A 27,224-nucleotide genomic window follows, 5' to 3' on the forward strand; every position below is an offset into this window, starting at 1 on the left:
GTGCCGAGGAGGAGTCGCCGCCCCGGCCCCGCCGCCGGCCAGTACCCCGAGGCTGCCGCCGCCGCCGCCGCCGCCTTGCAGAGTTCTCCCGCAGTCTGTGGCGGAGCATGGGGTGCTGATGGCCATGGAGGGCTACCGGGGCTTCCTGGGGCTGCTGGTGTCGGCGCTGCTCGTGGGCTTCCTGTCGGTGATCTTCGTGCTCGTCTGGGTCCTGCACTACCGAGAGGGGCTCGGCTGGGACGGCGGCGCACTCGAGTTTAATTGGCACCCGGTGCTCGCGGTGACCGGCTTCGTCTTCATCCAGGGCATCGGTACTGGGGCCCTCGAGGGGGTGGCGGGGTCACTGCGCGGTGGGGACCGGGACGCCATGGAGGATTCCGAGGGATCCACGAAACTGGGGAAAGTTACTCCCGTAGGCAGGGAGGGCCTGCGCAGTCAGGTGCTCGGAACCCCTGCTTCGGGGAGGCCAGCTCTTGAACTCCTTCAGGGTTCAGAGGCAGGGAGGAAGGCGGGGGGAGCTCGGGTGCCGGCGCAGCATCCTCAGCGGGAGCCAAAGGAGTCCTCTGCTCCACCTTTTCCTCTTGTCCTTTCCTCTCGAGCACTCACGGGATGCTGCCTGGCTTCGCTCCACTTGTCGATGTGGCAAAAGTTTCCAAAGTTTCTTTTGGGTGGGAGATGCGGCCAGGTCGTGGCCCCAGAGATGGCTAGCTGCCCTGGGTCCGGTTTGCTGACTGCACTAGGGCAGTATGGAACCGTCGGGGTGTGTGTGTGTGTGTGTGTGTGTGTGTGTGTGTGTGTGTGTGTGTTGCCACGCCATGCCGCTTGACTGTCACCTTCAGCCAATGTGGTGCAGCACCATTTCACGTTTCCAAAAGGTGGTGACATTGAGAATGCATTCAGAAAAGCAAAGCCGTTATGCTGAGGTTGGTTCACAGAAACTATTCAAGAGGCTCTGAACGGGTCCCAGCCGGCTGGAACCTCCAGCCTGGCCTCTGAACAAACCGCCTCTTCACCAATATCAAAGTACCACAAACAAGCAAACACAGAAGTGTTGGCTTTGTTCCTAAAGCAAAATGTTTTCTGTCTGTGTGGCCAGCCTTCTCTACGGAAATGTGAGGGAAGGTATTACTAACGCTCAGCCTACGGAGGCTTCTCGGGTGTGAGGTGAGCATCCAAGCCATTTTGTTACACAGTTCCAAGCTGTTTGACTACTACCCTAAGTTCCCAAGTTCCAGTCACCAGAAGCACTCTTTCCTTCCTGGTGGAGCCCTTCAGTTTGGTCAGAGCTGTTAATACCCTCTGTTTAATCAAGCGGTCCCAAACATCTCTTGATGGCTTCCATCCACCCAGAACAGCTCCGGATACCATGGAACCCTTCAGTGGTTTGGACTGTGTCCTGTAGTTGAGGGTAAGGAAAACGCAGATCGTAGCACATGTTACTTGGCGTACCCAAGAGAAGACAGTCACAAAGGTACTAACATTACTGAGCATCTTGTGTGCCTCCACTCCATTCTATAAGAATAAACAGACGCGGAGGCGTTGACGTCCCGAGGAAATAGAAGTTCTTTCAGTACCTTATTTACAACGACTTCCCTTCAGTGCTTTTCACTTAGTGTGCTTTTATGGCAATATGCCCAGTTCCTGAAAAGTGGTCGTTTCAGGAAGCCAAAATTTCATCTAAAATATACTTGGAGACTCTCCACTCATGTTGGAATCCGTTTTGCTCCTGTCCTAAAAGGATTTCTATTTTTTGTAAACTTTGGACTTAATCTGTTTACTTGCTTTGGGGCAAAAACATGTATATGGAGGTCCTGGAAATTTTCGTCTGCTGCTCTTGGACAGAGCTCTTCTAAGCTTAGTCAGTCTATTTGTGCTGATGTACCACTGTTTGTCCGTCAACGTTACCAATCCTGTTTACAAGGATCCCAGGTTCGTGACCCACTCTAATCATGTAATGCAGTTGATGAACGAAAACTAGCCTTTTCATACATGTAGACACATGCAGAATTCTTACTAGTTCTTCCACACCTTGGCCCACAAATGCCCCTCAGCCCAAGAGTGGGAAGCCTGCAGTGGAAGGGACAGACCCTGCTGCTCTTCTGTTTAGAATGGTCTTGGATCCCCAGTAAATCCATCAGAAGTTGCAAGTTGAGCATGCCTTTACTACACCTAACTTGTGCCTTAGCAACTGCACACTGCAGAGTGTTGCTGTCTATATCCCTGCAATTGAGTGCCTGGCTCTTTGCCATTGCCCACATCAGAATCAGATTAGATAGATCAAAACTTAAAGTACAGTATCTACAGGGTCCACAGGGCTTTCCTGCCACTGTAAAGTCAGAGAAATTGTTGAACCATCCTAAATCCTCTAGAGATATCTGAAATTGACTTTAGAGGCTGTGAGAGAAACATGGGTCAGAGACCAGTTTGTCACAGGACATTTTACTGCCTTGGGGATGGATATTTTTATGCTATAAGATGTTATATTTCTAGCAGAGAATGTGATAAGAGTTATTCTGTAATACACAGGCATTCGGAGATGATACAGGGATGGCTAATACACAGCCACTGCTCTAAGTTTAAAATACTTTAAATATGTATCAAGCAAACAGTAAATAGTATTTGAAACTGTTCAGAATAAGGACAGGTCCTTTGGGACCTTTATGAATGGAGTAAGCTGAAGAAAGAAGCCACAGAGATGGGACTGGAGAGATGGCCCAGCTGTTAAGAGCACTGGCTGCTTTTCCAAAGGATCAGGGTTCAATTCCCAACACATGATGATTCTCAGTCTTCTGTGACTCCAGTTACAGGAGATTCTAACTCTCTTCTAACCTCCGTGGGCACCAGGCATGCATATGGTACACATACATACATGCAGGCAAAGTACACATAAAATAAATTTTTTTTTTTAAAAAAAAGAAGCCACAGGGTCAATCTCTCCCCTCTGTCCATATACCAGATATACTTTGGGAAATGTATGCATTCCTAAAGTATAACAAATTATGGGAGGTCTGAAACAAAAAAAAATAACATTGGTTATGATATCTAGACTGGACTTGAGTTTCTGTGCTCAAAGGATCTTTTTGTTAGAACACTGCAAGTCCTAGGACTACAGGTGTGTGCCACCAACCACAGGTGGGTGCCACCGACCACAGGTGGGTGCCACCGACTACAGGTGGGTGCCACCGACTACAGATGTGTGCCACCGACCACAGGTGTGTGCCACTGCTCTCTGCTAAATAAAATCTCCAACTAATGGGAAATCTAGTCACACTTTGCCATGGATGAGGAAGCGTTTAGAAGAGGCTTTGTGCTTCTCTAAAACAAATGCTTCCTATGAAATAAATACTGCAGGGAAATCAGAGAAACGGCCATTGTAAAGAAGGCTGCAGAGCCAAAGAGTTGAAAGTACTCCAAGTGGCCGCCGACCTTTCTAAAGGTTCAGCACGCTGGAATGGATTCTTTAGTGAAAAGTGGAAAATTCACCCGTCTGCATTGGTGAACAGAAGTCTTGGCAATTCTACACTCCTTCCTTTCTGTATGTGCAACTGCTTTTGTGACAGAAGCTGAAGGGAGAGAAATTAAATAGCACAATGAGCTCAGGCTGGTTTTGTGAGAGAACTTAACTACATTTAAGTGGCATTTCAAAGACTAACCAGAAGAAAGAGCAGTTATTAACGGCAGTTGGAATATCCTCCTAATGCAGCTATAAGTGACCGAATTCCAAGATCACTTAAATATATTTGAAAAGGCTCATGGACTAAACCCTAGCAAAGAAGAAAATGGAGAAAGTCCCCAGATGACTTCCCCAAGAGCCTTGAAGAAGAAACCTTTATAACAAATCTCCTAGCTTCTGGGAACTGGGGTTTTTACCGAGTATGAAGGGACAGTCCAGAGTACCTCAAAACATGTTGTTGTTACGAAAACCACATGTGAATCACTTAATAATGGAACCGATAGAGTACTTTAAATACAATTATTTTGCTCCTGCTGGATCCTTAGTACCTAGAAGCACATGATAGGTCAGTAATTTTTTCCTTCCTGATTTTTCCCCCCTGTGGTGTTAGAGTGAAGCCAGGGTCTTGCACATGCTGGGCAAATGCTCTACTACTGAGCTGCATTCCAAGCCTCTGCCCCTGTTTAGTAGAACTATCTGTTTTCTGTGCTGGGAACAAATCCAGGCCTTTCTACATGCCACTCAAGTGCTTTGCCACTGAGCTCTACGCCAGGCAATAACTAACTGCCGAATGAGTTATTTCTGCCTCATCATTAAATTGTTAGTAACCAAATGCAGTTTTACAGCAACTCATTTGTAATGGTAATAATAATAACAGCATCCAAGGTAAAAGCACCATTCCCGTCGCCTAGGCATTGTTCAGCGGTTTAGAAACACCACTTAGCCAATCCAGGGAAGAAAGGAGTCCTGTCCTAATGGAGAAGCATCTCTGTTCCCAGACTTCTCGGCTGATAGCCTGTGACTGCCTGAGTACTTCCTGTGCCTCCTCACCCCTTGCCTACACAACTGTCCAGAGCTTTGCATCAACCTGTTCACTCCACATTGCTAATGTCTTCCCCCACTGGCTTAGTGCCAATATTTTATATCTGTCATCTTTTAAAAACCCATACCCTTGGGGGCTAGATAGATGGTTCAGTGGTTAGGAGCATCTATTGCTCTTACAGAGGACCTGGGTTCAGTTCCCAGCACCCACATGGTGATTCACAACTATCTGTAGCTCCAGTAACACCCTGTTCTGGCCTCTGAGGGGACCAGGCACATAGGCAGTACACATACATACATATATGCAGGCAAAACACTCATACACATAAAATAAATAAACCCTAAACACAAAACCCCGGCACCCTTGACTCTCTATTCCCTTCTGGAAACTGCCTCACTTTTCTGGGTATCCTTCCGAAGAACTTGAAATGTGTGTCAGTACGGCGGTCTATGGTTCCTTTCCCCCTCCTCTTTCTAGAACCTTCTCCAGTCAAACTTTTCATCCTTCTGCTACACAAGAGCACTCTAGAGTCACCACTACAGGGAACCAGCAAGCTCAGCGGGACATAGGGCAGGAACCGGAAATCACAGCTCTTCTCAATAGGCACCCCAGTCCACGTAGCTATCCACAGCCTTCGTTAGTCACCCCCACACTCCTTTTCCCAGTGGACAGCTCAGATACCTGTGCTGGAGGGATCAGGTCTTCAACACCTCACACCCCACAGGAATCCGCACCTTCCATGACGCTGTTTGGACCTGGATCCCAGGATCCCTGCAAGGGTCTTATGGTGGTTGAAAAATGGCTTCCAAAAGATAAATCCGCAACCTAGTCCCGGGTACTGAGAATGTGCCCTCATTTGAAAACAAGTGTTTGCAGATGTAATGAAGGCCTGCAAGTGAGATCAGCCTTGGCCGAGGATGGCTACACATCCAGTTCCTGGCTTCCCTGTTAGAGGAAGGGGAAGGAGGCTAGAGACAAAGTCTCAGAGGGAAGGCCATGGGAGGATGGGGCAGAGATCAGCATGGTGTGTCTGCAAGCTGAGGAGCACAGGAACCCATGGGCAGCCTGCTAAGAGACAAGCTGCTAAGAGAAAATGATGGAATGCACTCTCTCCCTGGTCCTCCAGAGGGACCAACCTGCTCAACCCCTTGATTGTGAATTCCTGCCCTTCAGGTCTGAGAAAAGAAAACATGTTTTAAATTACATTTATTATTTATTTGTGTGTGTGCATGTGCATGCGTGTGTGTGTGTGTATGTGTGTGTGTGTGCACGCGTGTTCACTCGAGAGTGCAGAGGTCAGAGGACATCTTATGGGAGTTGGTTCTTTCCTTCCACCATGTGGGTCTCAGGGATTGAACTCAGGTGGTCCGCCTTGATTGCAGGCTGTTTTATCCGCTGGGCCATGTTGCTGGTCCGAATTTTGGTTCTTCTCCTTTTTTTAAATAATTGATTGATTGATTGATTTTGTGTGGGGGGAGTTTTCCATGCATATATGTGTGTGTCCCATACATATATGTGTTCCACATGCATGCCTGGTGCCTGAGAAGGTCAGAAGAGGGCATCATGCCCCGTGAAACTGGAATTACTGACAGCTATGAGCTGTCATGTGGGTTCTGGGAACTGAACCCAGATCCTCTGTGAGAGTAGAAAGCACTCTTAACCACTAAGCCATTTCTGACGACCCCAAATTTTGGTTCTTTTAAACTGCTTAGCTTGTGGTAATTTGCCTCAGGAAACAAACACAAGATATAATAATTACCACTACTCTCTGGGAAACCCAAAGAATTACCATTCTCATCAAGAATTTATGGGGTTTTCATTGTTCCTCCAAGTATAGACAAGGATTGCCAGCCAGAGGTTTTTATTGTAAGTGAGTGGCATTGCCCAATACCACTGGTAACAAGCAGCTCTTTTATGAGGACAGGTAATACCAGGTTACATCCTCATGCAGCTAAATACGGGGAATGCATGGAGAGGTCAGGACTGGCATGCAGAAACCTGGCAAAACAGGAGCTCCCACTTAGCAGCAGCAGAGTGGCTGCATAGAGATGCCCGTCCATAGCCGCCAGATTCTCCCATTTTCCCGAGACAGCACAGATATTTAAACACTGGTTCAAGGGGGGGTGGAAAGAGCTGGACAGTTAAGAGGACCTGAGTTTGGTTCCCAGCAATCTCTCTCATCAGGTTAAATCAGGTCCAGTACTTTAATACAGCCAATTTTCTAACAACCTAAAACTCCTGGATAGGGGCTGAAGAAATAGCTCAGTGGTTAAGAAAACAGTTTGCTCTTCCAGAGGACTGGGGTTTAGTTCCCAGCACCCATGCAGTGGTTCACAGCTGTCTATAGCTCTAGTTCCAGAGGATCCAACACCCTCTCTGGTCTCCTCAGGCACTTCCTGCATGTGGCGCACAGACATTCATGCAGACAAACTACCCATACACATAAAATAACGGTAAGTAAAATATAAAAAGAAAAACGCTCCTCAGTATTAAAAATAGCTAGCCAGTTGATGAATTCTTCCTGCCCTGATCCTTTTCAGACATATATTTGCTAGTAAGCATTTGCCTTTGTGATGATTTCAGTCACCTCACAGCCAGAACGCTGAGCCAATCCCCAGTTGTCCACACCACTCTCTTCTTCAGTTCAGTCAGTTTCTTGGTATTTGGGTGTGTTGCAAACTTTTGGTTTATAGCCAACTACAGGATTTTAAAGAAATTAAAAGCTCTTTGCTTTTCCATTTAGAGTTGAGGCCCTCTGGATAGGACCTGGTAAACTGGGTACACAGGGAAGTGAGTTCTAGGGATGGATGATGCTGTTGTGAACATCCTGTCAGAAGGGAAAGTAATGCTTTATTCTAAGAGAGAAGGGAAGTGTAAAGGCCCGCCATGTTTAAGGAGACTTGGTAAGTGATTTCAAATTCCCCCGTACTTCAAACTCAACGGCTTACTCTTAGTTTTTTTTTTTTTTTTTTTTACTCTTAGTTTTAAATTCCCTCCGTGCTGTTAAGTGGGCCCAAGAGCAAAATGCTTTTTAGTTATTTGAAAGCCACATTTGATCTTACATAAACTAGCATTTGCATCTGTAGTGTGGATTGTCTTGAGATTTTGATTTGTGCATTTTATTTATGTGTGTGTGTGTGTGATGTGTGTGGTATATATATGCACATGTATGTGTTGGAGCACTTGCGAGTGCATGTGCATGTGCATGTATGGCTAGAGGTCAACTTCAAATGTCTTTGCCATTCCCCACCTTATTTTGTGAGACAAGTCTCTCACTGAACTGGGAACTCACTGATTAGTATACGCTGGTTGCACAGCAAGCCCCTGGGACCTGTCTCCAACCCTAGTGCCCAAACCCAAGTCCTCATGATTGAACATGAAGCATTTTACCCTCCGAGACATTCTTCCAGCTCCCAATTTGTTCTTTTAAAAGAGGATTTGGGCTGCCGATATGGCTCAGTGTGCAGAGGTGATTGCCTCCAGGCTTGACAACCTGATCCCCAAATCCCATATGGTGGCAGAACTGACTTCTGAGAGTTGTCCCATAGCTTCCGTACGTGGACAGCAGTGCACATGTGCATGCATACACACACATACACACACATAAGTAAATATTAGAAGAGGACCTGTTGCAACAGAACTGATATATCAGCTAGTTTAATCTAACCATTTCATCATACATTACAAAAGATCACATTGTATGGCCTAAATATATTCAGATGTTCAAACATATCTTACTTGGTTTTGAGATAGGGTCTCAGTGTAGCTCAATTTGGCCTGGAACTCACTCTGTATCCCAGGCTAGTCTAGAACCTCTCAGTGCTAGGAATATAGGTAGGAGCCATCGTATCCAGTTATATCTTACTTTTCAAACCTAAAATTGAAAGAGACAGGTGGTGGTGATGCACGCCTTTCGTCCTAGCACTTGGGAGGCAGAGGCAGAAGGATCTCTCTGAGTTCAAGGCCAATCTGGTCTACAGAGTCAGTTCCAGGACAGCCAGGGCTACACAGGGAAACCCTGTCTCAAAAAACCAAAAGTAAACAAACAAACAAATAAAATTGAAAAACAAAACAAGCAAGAGAATCTATTTATATGCTGAGAATACAGAATTAATTGCTTCTTTGTTAAAAAAAATTTTTTTCATAGATACTTTGTGACTTCCCAATATGTGACAGGCACAAGATGTTTATAGACATGCTTCTTCCTTCATGAGTCACAGGTTTAAGCATAGAAGAACTATGATCAGGTATTTCCTATATCTGGGGACGTATCTGCCCCCTAAGTCCTCACCTTGACCTGATCTCCGTTTGACAGACTCAGTCTTTACGTGTGACACACACTTGCATATGCAGACGGGAAGAAAGCTGGCGTCACCCCAGAGATCACCTCCTAGAGCATGTATATTTTCTTGTATCCCTGAATTTTGATTATGCAACTGGGCTCTAATAAATTTTCTAATCATTTGACTCTATTTCCATCTTGATAGACTTGAGAAAAATAAACGTGCAGTTGGGAGCTCCCCCCACAGCCCCCTTCTTCTCAACGCTCTTACAGTAGCGTGTTCCACCACTCACTGCTTCCCCTCTGAAGGCACTGACAGTGTCTTCCTCACACATTGCATGTTTCCCCTCATCTCCTGGAGGGAATGCTCCTTCGGGTCAGAGCCCCCAGCAGAACAGTTGTTTTCCTCACACACCCCTGCTCTCTCCTTCCTTCTCACCGAACCGCAGGAACAGAGTCTAGGCTGGCGAGGAGAGCAGGAGCTGGTACTCTCCGCTCTAGGCAGTTTTACAGCTGCCAGGAGTAGCTTCTTGCTGAAGAAAAAAATGTGGTCTGATTTGTTAAGCTCACCGGTTTTCCTTAAACACATAGTGTTTTGGATATTTATATGTTTGGGGAAATGCGTAAACAGCATTTGAAAATACACCATTTCCAGCCACCCTTCCCTTGTCCAGAGAGCCTTCTGAACACACTCAGTCATGCAGCAGAGCTTCTGGATCGCCTGGAAAGATGTGGAAAACCCCTGGAGTACTTTACAGGAAGGCTTCACATCACCACAGCCCCTGTGAAGAGTGGGGCCTAACTGGCTACTGGGTTCACAAGCTTATAAAAACACATGTTTTACTGTTAAAACAATAAGGAATCCTTTTATCCACACAGAAAATAACACACACAAAAAAAAAATCCCTGTGCCCTGACCACACAGATAATATATGTTAAGATTAGGGACAACATAAAGAAAATTAAGCTAGAACTTAGAGCTAATGAGAATCCTAACCTGAGAGGAAGCAATAGAAGGGATAGAAAAGTACCACAAAGACTCTAAAATTGTAATTGTCAGGGTCCATTTGGGTAAGTGGCAAAGCACAGATCCCACTTCAGAACTGCCTCCTGGCCTTCCCCTCAGGAAAATAACCAGAGCTTTGCGGACGCCACAGCCATCAGTGAAGGTTAAATATGCTTGGTCGCTGCCACTACTGGAGAAAGAGCATTCGTGTGCAGCCAGTCTAAAACTGCTTGCCACCCGAGAGCTGAGGTAGGAGCATCCCTTGAGGTCAGGAGTTTAAGAGCAGCCTGGGTCATAATAGTGAGATCCTGCTCTAAACAAAATAATAACCCACAAAACAGACACACTTTTGCACAAATGCAAATGGCTTAAAACTCGGGCTTTGAGCCAGGCAGTGGTAGCACACGGTCGGTTTCAGTTTTCTGTGACGGTTGGCGCATTCCTCTGTGTTGCCTGTAGTACTGGCTTCACTGGAAGTTTAGTTGTCTTTGGATGTTTGACTGTGTGTGTGTGTGTGTGTGTGTGTGTGTGTGTGTGAAATGACATTAAACCAGGGAATAAAAGTGTAATTCTCCCCTCCTCCCCCATCTCTGTTACTGGAAATAAAAACCAGGGCCTTGGACCGGCTAGGCCCTGATAACTCCACCACTGAGTTCTATCTCTAGTTATTTTATGTCTTTCTATATTGTACATTTTCCTGTTGTTTGTTTTTGCCCTTTTGGGAGGCCCGCCACCCAGCTCCCAAACAAATCACACATGGAGACTTATTCTTTATTATAAATGCCTGGCCTTGCCGGGCGGTGGTGGCGCACGCCTTTAATCCCAGCACTCGGGAGGCAGAGGCAGGCGGATCTCTGTGAGTTCGAGGCCGGCCTGGTCTACAAAGCGAGTTTCAGGAAAGGCGCAAAGCTACACAGAGAAACCCTATCTCGAAAAACCAAAAAAAATAAATAAATAAATGCCTGGCCTTAGCTTGGCTTTTTCCTAGCCAGCTTTTCTTAAATTATCCCTTCTACCTTTTGCCTCTGGGCTTTTTTCCCTTTCTTACTTCTGTAATCTTACTTTCACTCTTACTTTGTGGCTGGATGTGTAACTACCCCTGAAGTCCTCTTCCTTCTCTGGCTACTTCTTCTCCCAGATTTCTCCTTCTATATATTCCCTCTGCCTGCCAGCCATGTCTATCCTTTCTCCTGCCTTGCTATTGACCATTCAACTCTTTACTAGACCATCAGGTATTTTAGACAGGCACAGTAACACAGCTTCACAGAGTTAAACAAATGCAACATAAACAAAAGTAACACACCCTAAAATAATATCTTACAACATTTTCACTTTACTAATTTTACTGTTCTCAGATCACACAGATTGTAAAAGACCTCATGTTGTAGATTAAAAGCCATTTAGTCATGTCATAGGGTAGAGGCATCTACTCTCCATGATTATATGAGGTGTGCCCCTAAATCCTTAAAGGAGAAAAAGCATGAGGAGAATAAACTGGTGTTTGAGTTGACACTAGTTTGGTTTCTAGACATTGGTCTGTCTGCTGAAAGAGCTTTGTGTTCATTTATTTTCAAAAATGTTGTGGCTCACCCTCACAAGTAAGCAGAGCTAGAGCAACCCGAGTCAGGGCAGTAAGTCACGCTGATGTCAGTTTCCTGTTTGTGATGTCATAGGTCAGAAGGTGTCTGGAGAGCCTGGAGGGAGAATGTTGAGAGCTTTCGGTATGAGCTCTCACAGTTACATTCGGAACTATAACTAGCTCAGAATAAGACTTTAGGGAGCATTCATGGACCTCCATACTGTGAGGCTGTCTTAGGCCCTAAGACACAAGGGAGAAATAGAAAGACCGATGTGCTGAGATGAAGTGCCTTGAACTACCTGTTAAAATCTAAGGTACTGTGATAACTGGCTTGAAGAGATTCACTGAGTATAGAAATGATTAGCCAACGGGTCTCCATGTCCTAATATGATCAATCAGCAAGAAAGATGTTTTTATTACATTTATTTAATCTCTCTGTGTGTGTATGTGTATGTGTGCCAAGGCACAAATGTCCAGATTAGAGGACAATTCTTGGGGATCGAACTCAGGTCATCAGGCTTGGTGGAATGCTTTGCCCTGCTGAGCCATTTGACTGGCCTTCAATCAGCATTTTTATAAAGTACCCACATAATACGTTGACTAGTAAGCAACGATCCCTTGGAGTTTGGGTTAAGTAAAAGAAATACTGTCCTCTTGGTGGGAGCTGTCGGGTGTTGGAATGGGACCACAGGGCAGGACTCATGGTCTCTTACAATGAGAACGTTAACAAGGTCACATTCACATCTATCTCGGTAGTTTTAGATGTTCTTCTCCTCTCATATGTTTTTATGGCCTTACGGCCTGTAAATGATTTAGAGTTATTTGTGTGTGTGAGTGTTTGCCTGTGTGTATGTATGTGGACCCTGTGCGTGACTGTTACTTCTGACCCTGAGGAGGTCAGAAGAAGGGTGTCAGACCCACTAAAATGTGTATCACAGGTGGTTGCGAGCTACCATGTGGGTGCTAGGAACTGAACCTGAGTCCTCTGTAAGAACAATAAAGACTCTTAACCATGAGCCATCTCTCCAACCTAAGAAATTTTAATATATCCAAATTATATTGGTTTTTGATAGTGTTAGGCTCCTTTTCTTTACTTCCTGGAAGTAAGAAAGTACATGGCCTGTGACTGGTGGAGTGGAGCCCATCTTCCAAGGAAGTGTTCTTCAGAATTTTCAACCTGTCACACATTTCCAAATAGTCAGAATTTTCCTGACATGGATCAGATAGGTGGAGAGGGGCACACTGTTGTCTTCGTGACAAATTAACAAAAAGTTAATCGTATGCTGGTTAATGTGGGCACTTCAAATATTTTAAGGCTATTTATTGAATTTTAGTATATATACTGAAAAGTATAAAGTGCATCCACTGTCTTCAGTGGATATTATTCTGTAGTGTGTCTCTCTTACTATCCCGCGTATTGATGATAGACATTTGGGCTACTGTAAATGGTGGGCTAACAATGGTGTCTGCCGGTGAACGTATGTATCTATGTCATTGGGGCATACACTCAGGAGTGAAATGGCAGCATGGGAGGCTGAGGAGGAGGTGCTAAGAGAAGCCGAAGTCAAGGGGAAAGTCCCTCAGAAGAAGCTGTCCAGTGGGTCAGGTGGTTTACTTGGTGTCGATTTTTAAAACATGTTGTTTCCTTAGCCATCATCGCATACAGATTGCCATGGACTTGGAAGTGCAGCAAGTTTCTAATGAAATCCATCCATGCGGGCTTAAATGCTGTGGCTGCCGTCCTCGCCATCATCTCCGTAGTGGCCGTGTTTGATTACCATAATGTCCGCAGCATCCCTCATATGTACAGTCTGCACAGCTGGGTCGGACTGACGGTCGTCATACTCTACATTCAACAGGTCAGTGTCTCGCTGTGTGTGTGAACAAAGAGCAAGACAGCCCAGTGCTGAGGGTGTGCTCTGAACTTACTCTTTCATTTGCATCCACAAGATCTCTTGCCCCAAGGAGGCAATGAACCTCAGAGTTCCCAGCCTAGGAACTCGGATGTGTGATTTATCATTTTCACACCTGTAGTAGAGGGAAGCTGCCATCTCCTCACATCTAGACCAGCATTGCCCAGACTTCAATCCCGTGTTCTGAATCAGCTAGCCTAGGTGGGAGCTCTGTGTTTATCACCTTCTCTGCTGCATTTTTAGGTCACCCTTTTCTAAGTGATAACGCTGATTTTCTTTTTTAACCTTTTGCAAGATTTCAAAGGTATAGTGATTCTTTTACTTACTCTTTGCATGTATTGTTAAAGGCATGTATTCTGAAAACACCGTACTGAAACGAAATTTAATGGCATGGGACACTTAGCAGTTTTATGTCACAAGAGTAAAAGCTGATGTTCTGAGTGTTTTGGTCTTGGCCACTTCATTGAGAAATCTTGGCAAACGGTAATGATTCATTGTCCTTCCTGTTAGCGTGGTATATATTCACCTTCCAGGTTGGGGTATCGTTTTGAACTTTATTTTTCTATGGCTACAGAGTGAGACACTAGAATGGGTACACACCACCTCAAAGCTTACCCTAAGATAAATGGCCCCTTTAAAAAGCAGGCCATCTTACCAGATATGGACCATTTTTCTTCTAAATGAAGGTCTTTTTTTTTTTCTTCTAAATTCAAGGTCTTTTTTTTTTTTTTAATTTATTTATTTATTATGTATACAGAAGAGGGCGCCAGATCTCATTACAGATGGTTGTGAGCCACCATGTGGTTGCTGGGAATTGAACTCAGGACCTCTGGAAGTGCAGTCAGTGCTCTTAACCTCTGAGCCATCTCTCCAGCCCCTCAAGGTCTTTTAAAACCTTGAATCGTGATGTGTTTTCATTAAATAGTGGTTATTCTCTTGGGACACTCTTGGTTAGTTAGATCTATTAGCCGTCCTGGATGTATGGGTTGGGAATGGAAAGGAGCCAGGTGGGAGGAAGATCCAGAAAAAACTCGGCACCACTGTGGTCTTCCCAGTCAATAAGGAAAACAGCTCTAGCTGAATAGCAGACCCAGATCACTGGGTCTGGCTTAAGCTTCTGAGACCTCAAATCCCACCCCCAGTGACACACTTACCTCCAACAAGGCCACACCCACTCCAACAAAGGCCATACCTCACAATAGTGCCACTCCCTATCAGCTGAGGGGCCATTTTCATTCAAATCACCACAAACATACTAGAGAGAGCTACCATGATACTGAAAGAGAAAAATTAATATAGAAGTATCTTTCCCTCTTCAATTAATATCTATGTTTCACATAATTTTCAATGTAAACTTAATGGGAATCGTAAAAATTGTTATGCAGAAGAATAACTATCCAAAATAACTAAGAAACTCTTAAAGAAATGAAGGCACACCTTCCTTGTTTCAAATGAGTTATCAGCAAACAAAACAAATACAGGACGGACTGGAGAGGCTAGAAAAGTCCAAGTATGTGTAAGAACTTGTTCATGCTAGAATAACTTATTTAACAGATTCTGTGCATTTAAGAAAACCATATATACCATATCACATAACGGGAGGAAGACGTAGATTAAGGGCCTAAATGTAAAAACCAAAGACAAGGAAAAGAGAAAAAAAAAATGTGTATAATCTGTGTGGTGTGAAATAGGGGAGGCCGGAAGGTTGGTAAAAAATCTAAAAGCCATACAGGGAGAAAATGCATATTTACTACATAGTTTTTTAAAAATGTATGTGACATAAGACATCAGAGTAAGCAAAAAAACTCAAGAGCTGTGGGAATAGTTATGTGCCATGTGTCAATGGGTGAGCAACCCTGAACACTAAAATAAAAAATCAACAGCATAGAGAAGACTTGGGGCTGTTGAGACAGCTGGGCAGGTGAGGATGCTTGTTGCCAAGCTCAACAAGCTGTGTTGGATCCCTTGGGCCGACACGCCAGAGAGAACTGACTCCTGCGGGCTGTCCTTAGACCTCCACGCGAGCATCGTGGCACATGCTCGCCCGTGTGCTTCAGCTTGCTTGAGAGAACGCACCTCGGTTTATCGCGATTAAACCGACCCATTCCGTAGTATTCCTAGGAGAGCGGGAGCCTGGTGGTAAAGAGCCACTAGAAGGCTAAGGCTCTTCAGGTAACTGGTGCAGGGGAAAGCGCTTCTGAGACCAGAATGTGGAAAGCCAGAATCTAAGTTGTATTCTGAGGTCCAGCGAAGGGAAGGGACTGTGCTCAGAGCAGAACTGTGTCTGCATTTCACCACCAGAAGGGTGTCATGGCTTGAAGAGCTTACCAGAAGAGTGGAAGAGGCCAACTCATCAGGAAAGGAAGCAAAGCAAAGCAAAGCAAACAAACAAAAACAAAAAACTGAGCAGGAGCCTGTAAATCCCACCTACGCAGGAGGCGGAGGAAAGGGGATCACTAGTTCAAAGTGATCCGGTAACTTAGTAAGACATTGTTTCAAAAGGAAAAGGAAAAGAAGGCTGGGGATACCTCTCAGTGGTAGATCATTAGCCTGGTATGTGTGAGGTCTCTAGGTTAAATCCTCAGTAATGAGGAATCAGTTTTCATTTCCCAGTGAAGACAGCGTCGTCACCGTGAATGCTGCTCCTTTCGGCCACCACTTTTGGGAGGAGGACAGGACGCCTCAGTCTCCAAGAGCCACATTGCTGTTCACTTCCGCCGCAGGGCCTGCCTCCTGCACCGTGTTATCTCAGTTTAGGAGTTCAGTGTGTGCTCCTCCAGCTCCGTACAAGGAACAGTGCTAGCTCGGAGGCTGAGGAGGAGGAGGAGGAGAGATGTTAAGATTAAATGTTCTGCAGGGCTGGAGCTCACCACTGTAAAGCCAGGGTCTGCCTGCCAAAGAGTTGGTGTCTGGGTTGTTTAACAAACTAGAACCTGGAGGCAGGGATTGAAGAAACCATCGTGCTCTACTGATTACTGTTTTCTCTCCTTGGCTTACTCAGCTCTTTTTGTAAAAATTTAATTGACATATTTTTATTTTACATGCATTGATGTTTTGCCTGCATGTGTGTCTGTGTAAGAGATGGTCTGGAACTGAAGTTACAGACAGTTGTGAGCTGCCATGTGGGTGCTGGGAATTGAACTCCGGTCCTCTGGAAGAGCAGCCAGTGCCCTTAAGCACGGAACCAGCCTCCTCAGCTTGCTTGCTTATGTCATCCAAGATATCCTATCCTGCCCAGGGGTGGTATAAATACAGTGGGCTGGGCCTTCCCACATCAATCATTCATCAAGAAAATGGCCCTGAGACTTGCCTGTAGGCAGTCTGAAGGCAGCAACTCCTCAAGTGAGGGTTTGTCTTTCCAGATGACTCTAATTCTGTCATGGAAACTAACCAACTCGCTAGGCAAGCACTCTACCAACTGAGCGGTCTCCAGCCCCTAACCCCCCAGTTTTTGGAGACAGGATCCTACTGTGTAGTGCAGGCTGGTCTCAGACTCACAACCCTCCCTGCCTCCTCTTCAATTCTAATCAATTTCTAACAAACCAGTGGGTATAGAAAGATATCTCCAGGCTGGTGAGACTGCTCAGCGGGTAAAGGCACGTTCTGCTAAGACTAGTGACTGAGGTTGATTCCAAGGGTCCACAAGGCGGAAGTGGAGAACTGACCTCCACACCCCACACCAAGGCACACCTACACACACACACACACACACACACACACACACACACACACACACACCACACACACACACCCCACACCAAGGCACACCTACACACACACACACACACACACACACACACACCCCACACCAAGGCACACCTACACACACACACACACACACACTCACACCACACACACACACACACACACACCACACACACACACCACACACACACACACACACACACACACACACACACCACACACACACACACACACACACACTCCACACCCCACACCAAGGCACATCCACACACACACACACACACACACACACCACACACACACACACACACACACACACACACACACACTCCACACCCCACACCAAGGCACATCTACACACACACACACACACACACACACACACACACACACACACACCATACTTTAGATGTTAAATAAATAAAAGATGTCTTTTTTGTGGTTCTAATACTTATTTCATTCATTTTCTAATACCTGTTTGTTTCTTTTGTCCATAAAAAAGCAGGTTTGTATGTCTTTTCTTTAAGGACTGACAGGCATTCTGAATCAGCTTCCTTTTTACTGAGATATGTTACTGTATTTTCTGCCAATTTGAATCTTGCATTTTTCTTATCTCTCTCTCTTTTTGGTAGTTGGAAATTCTTGGTTGCAATGCAGCCAAGTGAATCATTTTCCATCTAGGGTTATAGTTTTTCAATTTTGTTTTCTTTCTATGACTTTATTATGAAGTCCCCACCTTCCCTAACTTACACCAACACATTCTCCTTCCTTCCTTTCTCTGGTTTTGTTTGTTTGTTTCGTTTTCTGAGAGAAATCTTCCTGTATAGCCCAGGTTGGTCTTGAACTCAATCAAGTGACTGCCCCAGCCTCCAAGTGCCGAGTTTCCTGCCGTGCACCACCCCTCCATTCTTTCTGATGTGAATACCGCCCAAGTTCCTCTGGATGTACTGTGTGTGCTCTGGTGTTGTGCCCCTTTCGTTTTTCTCCATCGGGATTATTTCCACAGCATCTTTCCCTGACTCGTCCCTGCTCTGGCCATCTATCTGCAATGGCAGCTCTGTCACGTGGTCCTGCCTCGACAGTACAGGAGAATCTGGGGAATGTTCTGGAAGGATGTAGAAGTGTATGGAATAAGAGATAAGAATCCGCCAGGCGGTGGTAGTGCACGCTTTTAATCCCAGTACTTGGGAAGCAGAGGCAGGCGGATCTCTGTGAGTTCGAGGCCAGCCTGGTCTACAGAGCAAGATCCAGGACAGGCACCAAAACTATGCAGAGGAACCCTATCTGGAAAAACAGAGAGAGAGAGAGAGAGAGAGAGAGAGAGAGAGAGAGAGAGAGAGAGGGAATCCTTGACACGCTGCTTTGGAAAGGATGTTTCTGACAGTTGACTGTGGAGTACACTGGCTTTCCATCTCCTATCGCTGTTTTGGGAGCTTTCATTACTCTTTGTCTATCAGGAGTGAATCTGGAATTTTATTGCATGTTTTTTTCTCTGTTAAGATAAACATGATTTCTCTTCTTTAATCCATCAATATGAATCAATGACATCAGTAGATTAAAATTTTGAACAGAGAACTAAAGATGTATTTGATCATCTGGACTTCTCTGTGCTCTGAAATATCTTGATTCTTAGTTCTCTTTTTCCTCTGTGTTCTCTGGACTTCTCAGAAACTTGGTTTCGCAACACTTCTTGGTTTTGTTTGGAGCCAGGGGCACTGGCTGGTAGCTTCTTCCTGGCTCACACACAGAGGACATACAATTTACAAGCACAGGCTTTGCAGTTAGGGAGACCTCTGTTGTTTGTCTGGTGCTCTCTTGTTTGGTTGTTTTGTTTTTTAATATTTATTTGGGTTTTAGTTTTTTTAGACAGGGTCTCATTGTGTAGCCCTGGCTGGCCTGGAACTCCCTATATAGACTGGGCTAACTCATAGAGATCCGCCTGCCTCTGCCTCTCAAATGCTGGGACTAAATGCAAACGCCACTACATAGGTGAGACCCTTTGACATGGTCCCTACGTTTCACAGGTGGCGACCTTGAGTTATTTTAACTTCTCACCTACAGCAGTAAGGCTAATGATCCTTCACAAAATCATAGGAATCAAAACCAAATTATGCTTGAAAAGGCTCAAGCCTGGGTGGAGCACATTGAGATGATGCGTCAGCTGTTGTCACTAGAGTATAAATGTGTGGTAGGCTCCTTTGTGATCTGAAAATGGTAGCTTTCATTTTTACTGGGGGTCATGGTATCTTCATGGTCAAGAACATGGATTTTATGTCAGTAAAATTCATTTATTTAGCAAAGTTAAGTATCTGCTACAGTCAAGTACCTTCCTAAGCAGGGACATACATCATTCCACAAGACAAACGTGGGATCGGGGAGACATTTTCTCTGCCTTTGTGATGTTTGCAGAGAGAGACAGGTACCTGGGTATTTGGTAGATGGTGAGTTCCGAGTGTCCTGGGAGAGTGCTCTGATGATAAAGGCGCATAGGAAGTTCCACTGAGGCCTGAGCTACAGTCCTGGGGTTGAAAGCTCAGAGTGTCTTCCAGCCTGTGGGAAGAGTTTGCTGTATTTAAGAGGAAGAAGGCAAGGCTGCCAGTGGATATGGAACATGAACGGGCCGATGTTGAGACATCAGTATTGGAAGTCTAGTGGAAGGTGTTCTGAGGTCCAAAGGAGAGATCCGACGGCATAGCGGGGTGGTAGTAGCAGTGAAAGGTGGTGGATAGATCCAGTTATTTAGGAGGTGGAATTTAGAGAGTAGATTTGGGAAGAAAGTGGTTGAAAGAATGAGAGCCAGAGGGCAGGACTTGAGGGATGTCTAGTGCTCTAGGAAGATCTGCAGACATGATTTAGAAAAATGCCTATCAGGATTGGTGGTGGGAAGTCAATGATGACCTTGGAGGGCAGAAGCAAGGTTGTAGTGGATTGAAGAGGAAGCAGAAAAGCTCTGGCGGGCCCTTTGGGTGAGTGGAGTGGGAACAATGTGGGCAGCATGGGCAGTCACTGAGCAGGGAGGGCTATGAGCTGAAGTTGGTATTTGGAGACTTGGGGAATATTTGTGTGGGTTTTTTCTCCTTCTGCTTTTCATTAGAGAAGTTTAGGCATGTAAAAATACCGACAGGAGGCCACCAGAAAAGGAGAGTATGTGGGGACTGGAAAGACACAATTAGCTAAAAGCAGATCTGCAGGAGGCAGGTTGTAGACCAGCTGGAAACTCAGAGACGCAACACCAACTTCACTGTCACTGAAGACAGGGAGGAGTCCTTGGATTGGGACACTTTGTTTGGTGTGCTGGCAGTACACCAAAGCTCTTCTCAGAAGCAGCTCCTGGTTTGCCAAGAAGAAATGATCATTGAGGATAGTGTGACGGAGCTCTGGTTGGTGAGGTTGACTGCAGGGCTGAGCCCCTCTCCACCAGGAGTACCCATCGATGCAGCCTCCCTGGGCATCATCACTCCATTGCGCCTAGCAGCCAGGGTTAGCCATGACAAGGGCTGAGCCAGGCTGAGATGTTGTCAGGGGCACGTGATGGAAAGATGGTATAGCAGGGAGATGTAGGATATCAGCCAGAGGGGGAGCCACCGTTTCAGTGACCATAATTTTCTTTATTGACATTTACGGGCATGTTCTTCACATGTTGGTTAGCATTTTTAACTTTGAAAGTGAAGTGTCATTGTGTTCTTGCATGTGGAGAACATAACTTGGGTATGAAGTAAGCTAGAATTTCTCAAAGCCTGGTCACCAGGCAGCAGCAGCAGCAGCAGCATCTCCAGGGAAATGAGAAACATGGGTTCTCAGCTTCCATCCAGATCAACTCAATTAGAAGCCATGGGGTTGGGGAACAAAATCTGCTATACAACAACTCTACCAGGCCATTTGGGTGTATGCTCACGCTTGAGAACAATCAACAAAAAAAGCTGTAACACAAGGTTAGACATGACACTAAGATTTTAAAGAAAGATTCATTTGTTTTTAGTTTTTATATGAGTGCTTGCCTGCATGTCTGTATGTATACCACATGAATGCCTATTGGCCCTGGAGCCAGAAGAGGGTGTCAGATCCCTAGTACCTGGAATTAGAGGGTTTTGTGAGCTGCCATGTAAGTGCTAGGGAACTAACCTGGGTCCTCTACAAGATCACCAATGCTCTCAGCCACTGAGCCACCTCTCCAGCACACACACACACACACACACACACACACACACACACACACTGCCCCCCTGTTTGAAAGATGAAGTCTTATGATGGAGCTCAGGCTATCCTGGAAACTTGTGATTCTCCTGCCTCGGCTTCCCAAGTGCTGGGATTCCAGGCATGTGCCGCCATCCCTGGCTATGGTATAGTGAGCCCCACACAAGTGTGGTGAGTACCAGGAGTGCAGGAAGCTGGTTCATCTTGTGGAGCAGACCAGGCACAAAGATGGCTTCCAGTTCCTAACAAAGGTTTCAAAATGTATGGAAATTGATGGCATGAGTACTTAGGAAGAATAGCAGAAAGACGAAGGGGAGGTGGGAAAAGCTTCCATGTGATCAGTAATTAAATTGAGTCATTAAATCTACTTCCAATCCCCCCAAAGCAAACAATAGCTGATGTGAAAGCTAGCCATATCTGTGTCCTGCTCTCATGAATGGCTTTTGCAATAAAAGCTTTTTTTAAATGTCTCAAAGTTCACATGCACTATTTTTTTTTAAAGACATCTGTTTCAGCAGGGCACAGTGGCACAGGCCTGTAACCCCAGCATTTTGGAAATGAAGACAGAAGGATCAGAAATTCAAAGTCATTCTTAGCTGCTCAGTGAGTTTTGAGGTCAGCCTGGGATAACACATCTATTTCTTTTCTTTTTCTTTTTTTTCTTTTTGGTTTTTTTCGAGACAGGGTTTCTCTGTGTAGTTTTGGTTGCCTGATCTGGATCTCACTCTGTAGACCAGGCTGGCCTCAAACTCACAGAGATCCACCTGGCTCTGCCTCCTGAGTGCTGGGATTAAAGGTGTGTGCCGCCGCCGCCGCCGCCGCCGCCGCCGCCACCACCACCACCACCACCACCATCACCATCACCACCACCCGGCTATAACACATCTATTTCTTAAAAGTGGGATAAACTAGCACAGTAGAGATCTTCATATATTTAAAGAGAGTAATAATTAACTAAGAAAAGCTCAACTGTTTTTAAAACAGACTCTATAAAAGTATACTTTTAAGTATAGCAGAGTCTTAGTTTTCTATTGTGATAAGACACCATGATCAAGATAACTTACAGAAGAAAGTAGTTTGAGCTACAGTTCCAGAGGGTTAGAGTCCATGATGGTGGAGCAAAGGCATGATGGCAGGAGCAGCTGAGAGCTCACATCTTGATCTGAAAGTAGGAGCAGGGGAGCAAGGGGGCGGGGGAAGAGACTGGGAATGGTGGTAGTCTTTTGAAACCTCAAAGCCTGACGCTAGTCACACACCTCCTCCAATAAGGCCACATCTCCTAATCCTTCCCAAATAGTTCATCAGCTGGGGACTAAGCATTCACACGTTTGAGCCTATGTGGGCCATTCTCATTCATACCACCACAGATCACATATTACTTTAAAAATGTATCAAATGTAGAAAAACATAAAGGAAAGACAAAAGTCACAGATAATGCCAAATCTACAGCCATCGTTACATTTGAGTTTAGTTCCTTTAGACTTTTGTTATACCTACATATAAAAGGAAATTGATGCTTAATTTTTTTAAAAGATTTTATTTTATGTGTATGAGTGTTTTGTCTGTATATATGTAAGTGCACAGTGTGGGTATGTGGTGCCCTCAGAAGCCAGAAGAGAGCACCAGATCCCAACGAACTGGAGTTGAGGATGATTGTAGCCACCATGTGGGTCCTGGAAACCAAGCCTGGGTCCTCTCCAAGAGTAGACAGTGTTCTTACCTGCTGAGCCATCTCGCCAGTGCCCTAGATGTTTAACTTTTAAGCATGATTAGGATTGCATTTTGTTTTCACTTTCATCTCTGAGTAATACGTTTTTAGTTTTTATTTTTCCTTACCTCCCGGGACGGGATCTGTTGTGTGAAGAACTGTGTCCATAGTGATGACTCCTGCCATTAAACATGTCTTTGGATTGTGGTCTTCAAATCAGAACATACATAAATCTCCGGGACATCCTGTTCTAATGCAGATTTCTGGCATCTAGAAAGTCTGACATAGCAGCCCTGTGTGGGGCCCAGACACTGCTAACAGGTTTTCTGTACCCCAATAACAGGTTTCTCTGATGATGCACTAAGCCAGATCAAGCCAAATTAAAAAAAAAAAAAAATCAAAGAACAGGTTTATTTGAGCAAAGCAACTCCCGGGTGAGTTCTGCAGTCCCAGAGATGGAGGCAGGAGAAGTCATGCACCTGAACTGAAGCAGGGAGCTTATATAGCCTGGAGGGGAGGGGTGATGATGTGTCCGCTACAAGCTGGGTTTGTGCCCAAGTGTGGTCAAAAGCGGAGCACTTGGGCAGGGTCTTGGGCTGCTGGCAGCTTCAGGGGAGGAGCTGCTGCAGCCCCAAGAATGTGGAACTGAGCTCTTTGGTGCCTTTTCTTTGTTCAAAGCTTCTCTGAGTGGACCTGGTTGAGAGAGAGAGAGAGAGAGAGAGAGAGAGAGAGAGAGAGAGAGAGAGAGAGAGAGAGAGAGAGAGGAGAGGAATAGAGCTTTCCAGATCAAGCAGGAGTGAGCTGGAGGTTCCAGCCCAACAACTGCTTTAAGAGCATCCCTCAGGCACTTGAGTCTTTTTTTTTTTTTTTTTGGTTTTTCGAGACAGGGTTTCTCTGTGTAGCTTTGCGCCTTTTCCTGGAACTCACTTGGTAGCCCAGGCTGGCCTCGAACTCGCAGAGATCCGCCTGGCTCTGCCTCCCGAGTGCTGGGATTAAAGGCGTGCGCCACCACCGCCCGGCCAGGCACTTGAGTCTTAAGTGTTCTGGTCACTTTGGAAACTGCTGGCTTTGGGACAGGAAATCTTGAGCTTTTGAGTCTACTAGGTTATAAATTGCTGTCTTCATTTGTAAGGTAGTAAGACTGAGATGGTTAAAAGGAAATAGAGTATTGTAAATTATCACAAATTATAAAGTTTGCATCATTACATCTTGAAACACTTTCAACAAAGTCAAATCTTCCATAATGCTCCCCTTTTCCTTTGAAAAGTATTTGAGAAAAAAGGTGCCTTTAAATTCAATAAATTCAATAATCTGATAGCAACTACATCATCTTTTATTTCTCGAAGAGAGAATACTTACTGGGCAGAAGCCAGGGGCCAAAATAACAGAAGTGTGGGGCCAGAACAGACTTCAGCGCCTGCAGGGATCTTCCTGGCCTCTGTAAAGAAGCATGCTACCGCAGACATCATTACTGAGGAAATGAAATCGGGCCGCATTTGGCTCTTCCTTGTGAAACAGTAAAATTGTCAGTTTCTTTCTGGTTTTGAGACAAGGTCTCTCTCTATAGCCCTAGCTGTCCTGGAATTTGCCTGGACTCAGAGAGATTTGACAGCCTCTGCCTCCAGGGGCTGGGATCATGGCACCAAGCTGGCATCAGTTCCTATCCACATAGCTTTGTAGGCTGGCCAGACTGAACTCTGTGTCCTGTGTTTGGTTTTAGGGAGAAGAAAAAAAAAGTATTTCCCTTCATACTTAGTAAATAAATTGCTATATCGTAAAAAGAGAGTACTAACTATTAAACAAATTGAACTAGGCTAATAGGTTAAAATGAAAGCATCTGCCCATCTCCAAGATCCACTGTTAAGAAAAACAAGTGAGGTGACCCATGTGTATATGTAAAAACATCAGTTGTGTAAACTGGACACACTCAGTCCTAGCACTTGGGAAGTTGAGATTGAGACAAGAGGATTGCAAGTTTGAGGCCAGCCTGGGGAGATTCTGTCTCAAACACAGACACAGACACAGACAGACAGACAGACAGACACACACACACACACACACACACACACACACACACACACACACATTTTCTAGAAGGATATTTGAGACAGGGATTATTCTAGATGCTACCTTTGGATGTTGGAACTGTGCACAGAGAAATTTACTGTTCATTTTATGCCCCTTGGTTCTGCCTCTGCCTCTTGAGTGCTGGGATTGAAGGCATGTGCCATCCCACCCAGCTAGAAGAATAATTTAAAACTGAAGTTAAATGATAACTTTGTGCTCTGCTGTTCAGCTTATCCTAGGTTTTTTCATCTTTCTGCTGCCATGGGCTCCACTTTCTCTCCGGGCGGTCATCATGCCCATACATGTGTATTCTGGACTCCTCCTCTTTGCGACTGTGATTGCGACGGTCCTTATGGGAGTGACGGAGAAGCTGTTTTTTGTCCTGTAAGTTTGCCGCCTTCTTTCTCCTAATACTGAAGTTAGAAAACATGAAATACTTATTCACTGGGGAATATAATATAGATAGCTATTTAAAAAGATTTATTTCTGTTTTATATGTATGAGTGTCTGGGTACTATATGCATGCTGCGCCCTCTGAGGCCAGAAGAGGGCATTAGATCCCCCGGAACTGGAGTTACCGGCAGTTGTGAGGGGTTGTGTGGGGGCTGGGAAACAAATGGGTCTTCTAGAAGAACAGCAATGCTCTTAACTGTTGGGCCATCTCTCTAGCTCCATAAGTAGCCATCTTATTATCAAAATTTTAAGTTTATCATCCCATACACATCATATAATATTACTAAAAACATAGAATTTTGGGGGCTATGAGTTGTGCATTCATCTTCTGGGGGTGCATTTTTATGCTAATCGTAACTATAGTATGTATACATTTTTGTTTGTATCTTTTTCCAGTTTTCAAATGACATGAGGTATCCCAAATGCTGTATTCTTTCCTTACATGGAAGTTTAAAGTATTCTACAGTGTGAATCACAGTATACCCTAAATGTCTCTTTAAGGCCATGCTGTAAGGACATTTATGTTGAAGCTGTACCATGGTTCACTCTGAACAGGCAGATTCAGTATATGTTGTGTGCTTGTAACTGGGTTTACTTTCTCTCTCTTCACAGGAAAAACCCTTCTTACCATTCATTCCCGCCAGAGGGTGTTTTTACAAATGCCCTGGGCCTTCTGATTCTGATATTTGGGGCTCTCATCTTCTGGATTGTTACCAGACCACAATGGAAACGTCCCACAGAACCAGGGTCTATCCTTCTTCAGCCAAATGGAGGCGCAGATGGAATGGAAGGCGCCATAGCAATAAGCTCCGGACCCAGCCCAGATGCAGCAGATACAGAGTTAAGCAGCGAGGGAACAGCCAGAAAAAGAACTCTCGGCCTTGATGATGCTGGCCAGAGATCCACCATGTGAAATGTAGATGCAGCCACATAAATTCTCTTCCAAAGTCAGCCGTACAGTTCAGCTTCTCCTGCCTAGTCATAGGTGACTTGGGTTCATAGTGTCGAGGTATACTGTGGCCACCAGGGAGGATTTCCTGAGACCGATTGTATTGTAAGGCCTGTGAACTTACCAAATGTAAAAGGACATGATCAATATGAGTTGTGATTGTGTGCTCTTTATTCTCGAGGACCCGAGCATTGGATGTGCACCCTTGGCCTCTCACTGGGCCCCATAAATTCTGGGAAGCCGGTGATTTCAGAACAAGGTAGAACCAGCCCTAACTTTTAAAATAAGATCACAAATACCTGGACCAGTGTTTGGACCCTGATACCACACAGCTGTTGTGAGTAAAAACATGTTGTGGGGAGCGGCCCTTTAGAAAAAGAACCAGTTCCCTTTCCCCACGGTGGCCTTCTGTTCCCTCTCCAGCTACTTTGGGTTCACCTGGGGCCCTGGACGTGAGAGTATTCATGAAGGTGTTTTGGAGCAGTTGCTGGGTCAAAGACAGCTAAAGAAATCTCTGGTTAGAGCTGGAAGATTTCTTACACTCAGCCCAGTGCCTAGACTCCCAGGAGCTGGTTCACAGTTCAGCTTCTGAACCTCTCGCAGTGCGAACGGGCCTGAGCTCAAGCTGCATAAACCTCTCTGCATCCACACACCATGACGAGCACATTCCCTCAAGTTTCTGTTTTATTTTCCAAAGTGCTTTCCTGGCTCTCACTATGTGCCAGCCACTCTCCTACTAGGCACTTTCCAAATATTAGCTCCTTCAGTTTCCAGACAGACATCGTGAGACAAGTATTGTTACTAGCCCCATTTTTAGGTGAAAGATCTGAAGCTTGGAAAGGTTAGTAACTTGGCCCGACATCACATAACTC

At 45.2% G+C, this 27,224-nt stretch overlaps 1 protein-coding gene across 1 annotated transcript; it reads left to right on the forward strand.

Annotated features, from left to right (window-relative positions):
• Positions 1–26,501, forward strand: LOC128101590 (plasma membrane ascorbate-dependent reductase CYBRD1). The gene is made up of 4 exons (XM_052724843.1): positions 1–311; positions 13,014–13,222; positions 25,180–25,334; positions 26,016–26,501. The coding sequence occupies exons 1-4, from the start codon at positions 119–121 to the stop codon at positions 26,314–26,316; spliced, it is 858 nt and encodes a 285-aa protein (XP_052580803.1). The 5' UTR covers positions 1–118; the 3' UTR covers positions 26,317–26,501.
• The last annotated feature ends 723 nt before the right edge of the window (positions 26,502–27,224 follow it).

Source organism: Peromyscus californicus, unplaced genomic scaffold (genome assembly GCF_007827085.1).
Source record: "Peromyscus californicus insignis strain IS unplaced genomic scaffold, ASM782708v3 Scaffold_7__1_contigs__length_154581171, whole genome shotgun sequence".
Lineage (NCBI taxonomy): Eukaryota > Metazoa > Chordata > Mammalia > Rodentia > Cricetidae > Peromyscus > Peromyscus californicus.

Bases quoted from the DNA above. Each gene is read 5' to 3' on its own strand.
- LOC128101590 (XM_052724843.1), top strand. From the start codon at position 119: ATGGCCATGGAGGGCTACCGGGGCTTCCTGGGGCTGCTGGTGTCGGCG. The intron at 312-13,013 runs GTACTGGGGCCC...TTGTTTCCTTAG, and splicing joins CGTCTTCATCCAGGGCATCG to CCATCATCGCATACAGATTG. The intron at 25,335-26,015 runs GTAAGTTTGCCG...CTCTCTTCACAG, and splicing joins GAGAAGCTGTTTTTTGTCCT to GAAAAACCCTTCTTACCATT.